Genomic DNA, 6,000 nt, shown 5'->3' with positions numbered 1-6,000 from the left:
TTTTACGAATTAATGCATCCACGTAAGTGGAACCATGATTTGTCAGAAAAGTAAATTAGATGAGGATCAATTTCTGCATCATACACACTATTCAAAATCCGTTCAGAAAACTGCGAAGTTTGTGCAGTGTCACCCAGATTAAGTTCTTGCACTGCAGTTATTTTATTCGGCTGCAACTTAAGAAAGTTCATAGTCGTTTGAATAGAGCCGTAGGAAATTCCAATTTGTTGAGGAAAGACATCGAACAAATTTTCTAGGATATCTTTCCGAAGTATTCAGAGTTACTTCTGTGAGTATTATACGTGGTTGTCTGTTTTTCCTGTCAAGAACACTTCCCGTTTCGAGATTAGAAACTTCAACATCAGGAAATTCCTTTTTAAATATTCTCCTACCTGCATGCACTGATTTTGAAACACGTATACTCTTTGGCGAATCGAATGCTTGTATTTCGCCATTTTACTTGAAACACTTTCATTCAATACACTGTACTGCGTCACCTAACAAACACGTGCTACCTGGGCAAAAAAAAAGGTCTCGCAGAGAGGGGAAATATACTCCCCGCGACCGCTGCTGCCGGCCGGATCTACAAGAAAATCCTAACAAATACGTGCTACCTGGGCAAAAAAAGGTCTCGCAAAGAGGTGAAATATACTCCTCGCGACCGCTGCTGCCGGCCGGACCGGCAAGAAAATCCTCCCGAGGAGGGAGGCTGCATTAATGAATGATCACCCTTCTTTAGAATTCTTAGCGTCTTGTGTTAATGGCAGCTCACGGTGCCACTGCAGAAAGCCACAAGCTGTGGCGTCACATTAGTTGCGGGTGTGAACGCTGCTTAAGATGCCTTCCTCATAGGTACCTGTGTTAACATACTAGGAATCTGATAAATGTTTTACTAAAAAATTGTTTGAAGTCTGTGCTATCACAATTCCTTGTACACTGTTTATCAGATATGAATGGAACCAACAGGCTAATGCCCTCGTCGTTGGTAGGATATTAAAATGCCTGTACGTTATCTTTGTCCGGAAGAAGACTTCGCTAGTTCGCTGTGATCTTTGATGTGGCGCGATCAGAGGAATGAAATAAACACACCCACGTGTACTGTCAACTGTGTGTCTTATTGTTTATTTATTTTTGTAAATATTGTTGTTCGGGATGGACGAGTCAACATTGTTAAGTTATAAGACTCGAGCAGAACAAGCTGTAAGTAACGGTACGGTAAGACCACCACAGTAACCATTATACAGATTACAATTTCTTCACATAATTTCATCATATTTTTATTAGGAGGCTGCTATTGTTGCGTTAACTAAGGAGCTAGAGAATATAAAAGGAGGGAAATGTGTGAGTGAATTATCGAAAACCAACCCAGAAATTAAGAAATTAGCGGATGCAAATAACGCTTTGAAGTACCGAATACGAATTCTGCAGCGGGTGAGTATTCTCTAGGTTTTACACTGGCTACGTAGTTGTTATCGACGTTACTGTAATATTTGCGTTTGATGTGCGTACTCATGTTTCGAATCCTGTGTGACATGCGGGTTTGGGTAAAAGAAAGGAAATAGTCTTTATTTTGACACACCAGTTAACGGCTGAAAGCAAGGGGAAACTACAGCCGTAATTTTTCCCGAGGACATGCAGCTTTACTGTATGATTAAATGATGATGGCATCCTCTTGGGTAAAATATTCCGGAGGTAAAATAGTCCCCCTTTCGGATCTCCGGGCGGGGACTACTCAGGAGGATGTCGTTATCAGGAGAAAGAAAACTGGCGTTCTACGGATCGGAGCGTGGAATGTCAGATCCCTTAATCGGGCAGGTAGGTTAGAAAATTTAAAAAGGGAAATGGATAGGTCAAAGTTAGATATAGTGGGAATTAGTGAAGTTCGGTGGCAGGAGGAACAAGACTTCTGGTCAGGTGACTACAGGGTTATAAACACAAAATCAAATAGGGGTAATGCAGGAGTAGGTTTAATAATGAATAGGAAAATAGGAATGCGGGTAAGCTACTACAAACAGCATAGTGAACGCATTATTGTGGCCAAGATAGATACGAAGCCCACACCTACTACAGTAGTACAAGTTTATATGCCAACTAGCTCTGCAGATGATGAAGAAATTGAAGAAATGTACGATGAAATAAAAGAAATTATTCAGATAGTGAAGGGAGACGAAAATTTAATAGTAATGGGTGACTGGAATTCGAGTGTAGGAAAAGGGAGAGAAGGAAACATAGTAGGTGAATATGGATTGGGGCTAAGAAATGAAAGAGGAAGCCGCCTAGTAGAATTTTGCACAGAGCACAACTTAATCATAGCTAACACTTGGTTTAAGAATCATGAAAGAAGGTTGTATACGTGGAAGAACCCTGGAGACACTAAAAGGTATCAGATAGATTATATAATGGTAAGACAGAGATTTAGGAACCAGGTTTTAAGTTGTAAGACATTTCCAGGGGCAGATGTGGACTCTGACCACAATCTATTGGTTATGACCTGTAGATTAAAACTGAAGAAACTGCAAAAATGTGGGAAATTAAGGAGATGGGACCTGGATAAACTGAAAGAACCAGAGGTTGCACAGAGTTTCAGAGAGAGCATAAGGGAACAATTGACCGGAATAGGGGAAAGAAATACAGTAGAAGAAGAATGGGTAGCTCTGAGGGATGTAGTAGTGAAGGCAGCAGAGGATAAAGTAGGTACAAAGACGAGGGCTGCTAGAAATCCTTGGGTAACAGAAGAAATATTGAATTTAATTGATGAAAGGAGAAAATATAAAAATGCAGTAAATGAAGCAGGCAAAAAGGAATACAAACGTCTCAAAAATGAGATCGACAGGAAGTGCAAAATGGCTAAACAGGGATGGCTAGAGGACAAATGTAAGGATGTAGAAGCTTATCTCACTAGGGGTAAGATAGATACTGCCTACAGGAAAATTAAAGAGACCTTTGGAGAGAAGAGAACCACGTGTATGAATATCAAGAGCTCAGATGGCAGCCCAGTTCTAAGCAAAGAAGGGAAGGCAGAAAGGTGGAAGGAGTATATAGAAGGTTTATACAAGGGCGATGTACTTGAGGACAATATTATGGAAATAGAAGAGGATGTAGATGAAGACGAAATGGGAGATACGATACTGCGTGAAGAGTTTGACAGAGCACTGAAAGACCTGAGTCGAAACAAGGCCCCCGGAGTAGACAACATTCCATTAGAACTACTGACGGCCCTGGGAGAGCCAGTCCTGACAAAACTCTACCAGCTGGTGAGCAAGATGTATGAGACAGGCGAAATACCTTCAGACTTCAAGAAGAATATAATAATTCCAATCCCAAAGAAAGCAGGTGCTGACAGATGTGAAAATTACCGAACTATCAGTTTAATAAGCCACGGCTGCAAAATACTGACGCGAATTCTTTACAGACGAATGGAAAAACTGGTAGATGCAGACCTAGGGGAGGATCAGTTTGGATTCCGTCGAAATGTTGGAACACGTGAGGCAATACTGACCTTACGACTTATCTTAGAAGAAAGATTAAGAAAAGGCAAACCTACGTTTCTAGCATTTGTAGACTTAGAGAAAGCTTTTGACAATGTTGACTGGAATACTCTTTTTCAAATTCTAAAGGTGGCAGGGGTAAAATACAGGGAGCGAAAGGCTATTTATAATTTGTACAGAAACCAGATGGCAGTAATAAGAGTCGAGGGGCATGAAAGGGAAGCAGTGGTTGGGAAAGGAGTGAGACAGGGTTGTAGCCTCTCCCCGATGTTATTCAATCTGTATATTGAGCAAGCAGTAAAGGAAACAAAAGAAAAATTTGGAGTAGGTATTAAAATTCATGGAGACGAAGTAAAAACTTTGAGGTTCGCCGATGACATTGTAATTCTGTCAGAGACGGCAAAGGACTTGGAAGAGCAGTTGAATGGAATGGACAGTGTCTTGAAAGGAGGATATAAGATGAACATTAACAAAAGCAAAACGAGGATAATGGAATGTAGTCCAATTAAATCGGGTGATGCTGAGGGAATTAGATTAGGAAATGAGACACTTAAAGTAGTAAAGGAGTTTTGCTATTTAGGAAGTAAAATAACTGATGATGGTCGAAGTAGAGAGGATATAAAATGTAGACTGGCAATGGCAAGGAAAGCGTTTCTGAAGAAGAGGAATTTGTTAACATCGAATATAGATTTATGTATCAGGAAGTCGTTTCTGAAAGTATTTGTTTGGAGTGTAGCCATGTATGGAAGTGAAACATGGACGATAACCAGTTTGGACAAGAAGAGAATAGAAGCTTTCGAAATGTGGTGCTACAGAAGAATACTGAAGATAAGGTGGATAGATCACGTAACTAATGAGGAGGTATTGAATAGGATTGGGGAGAAGAGAAGTTTGTGGCACAACTTGACTAGAAGAAGGGATCGGTTGGTAGGACATGTTTTGAGGCATCAAGGGATCACAAATTTAGCGTTGGAGGGCAGCGTGGAGGGTAAAAATCGTAGAGGGAGACCGAGAGATGAGTACACTAAGCAGATTCAGAAGGATGTAGGTTGCAGTAGGTACTGGGAGATGAAGCAGCTTGCACAGGATAGAGTAGCATGGAGAGCTGCATCAAACCAGTCTCAGGACTGAAGACAACAACAACAACAGTTACACAGCCCCGAAGAAAATATGTATGTTATTACACGAGAAATCTACATATCATCACGACCTTAGGGTGCAGTTAGTACTTTGTGTACATATTATATGTTGATGAAGACGCCTATGACGCTCGATGTGTTGAAAGCTGCCAAGTGCTCTTAAGATAACACACTTGATTACAAGAATCTCAAGCTGAAAGAATACTTGCAACTGTCTGAGGACTGGCTGGTTATTTTGTTCCTTTTGTCTGCCTTATGTACAGTGCATTTATAGTAATTTGGTATACATTTCTCCCCGGGTTTAAATTCGATATTTAAGTTAGGCCAATTTAGATACTCTTCAACCCTTGTGGCTACAGCACAGACATACAAATAGACTGTTTCACATGGATGACTACAGTAAGTGCATACAAGTAATAAGAAATTTCCCATTATTTACGTACAAACTCTTCTGCATTGTAAAACTCTGCTCATACTAAATAAAATCAAGACGTTTTTGAAATATCCTGTCATTCATAGTGTCCTGTAGATTCTTAAGTAGACACTTAATTAATCAGTTATATGAGTATTTAGGATGTTTCTTAACAACGGTATTTGATATACTTCTCAGTTGGTCTTCATTTCTTGTCTTATGAAGTAACATCTGTGTTTGTGCCAAGTAATGTATTGTCTTTACTTAATGAAACTATTGTTCTATATATTTAAGAGATGGAAATGTTAAAGTTTCGATGTTGAAAAGCATTTTTGCATGAGCAGTTTCTTTTTTATTGGAATGGCTTTTTTTAGATACAGAAATTGAAGCACAGCCCGTACAGTAATACCATTCTGCAAGTATGGTTCAGGAGGAGAATGGTGCATTGTACACACAGTTTATTTACATATTGTGCAAGCTCTTTCCCAAGAAATGGCCTAGTACAGTTCTTAATTTAGAGCAGACATTGCCTATATGTTTCCTCCATTGGAGCATATTGTGTAATATAATTCCAAATTTTTATGCAGAATTAACTAATTCCAATCTTGTTTAATCTATATCTATGTGAACTATTTCTTTATCAGTGGACACCATGAACATTGGCTTTTGCAAAAACGCATGTTGTAAGTAATTGAAGATAATATTTTACACCTAGGTTCCTAATAATATCCAGCTCTGTAACACGATGTACTAAAAAGGAGTAAGTCCTCCATGAACAGGTTTGAAATTTGTAATGGGCATTCATGGCATTTAGTGACATAGAACTGTTCTTGACCATTTGTGAAAGTGATGATCATTACTGGCATATTTATTCTTTTCTGTCTCTTGAGTGCCATTTTTACAGCCCACTACGGCTTAACTGTACATCCATCTTGTTAATTAGTGGGATAAAATTGATTTT

General features: G+C 39.3%; 1 protein-coding gene across 3 annotated transcripts in view; it reads left to right on the top strand.

Moving 5' to 3' along the window:
- Positions 1 to 770: 770 nt before the first annotated feature.
- Positions 771 to 6,000, top strand: part of LOC126365812 (arginine--tRNA ligase, cytoplasmic) — a 141,410-nt gene continuing 136,180 nt past the window's right edge. Inside the window, exons 1-3 of one of the 3 annotated variants that reach the window (XM_050008403.1) lie at positions 771 to 852; positions 948 to 1,200; positions 1,285 to 1,431. In XM_050008403.1, the coding sequence (XP_049864360.1) occupies positions 1,153 to 1,200; positions 1,285 to 1,431 (195 nt within the window). In that variant the 5' untranslated portion in view covers positions 771 to 852; positions 948 to 1,152. Of the gene's footprint in view, positions 1,211 to 1,284; positions 1,432 to 6,000 lie in introns of all 3 variants that reach the window. The other 2 variants (XM_050008402.1, XM_050008404.1) reach the window with 2 other exon arrangements.

Source organism: Schistocerca gregaria, chromosome 4, assembly GCF_023897955.1.
Source record: "Schistocerca gregaria isolate iqSchGreg1 chromosome 4, iqSchGreg1.2, whole genome shotgun sequence".
Lineage (NCBI taxonomy): Eukaryota > Metazoa > Arthropoda > Insecta > Orthoptera > Acrididae > Schistocerca > Schistocerca gregaria.
This window is presented reverse-complemented; position numbering and strand designations above follow the sequence as displayed.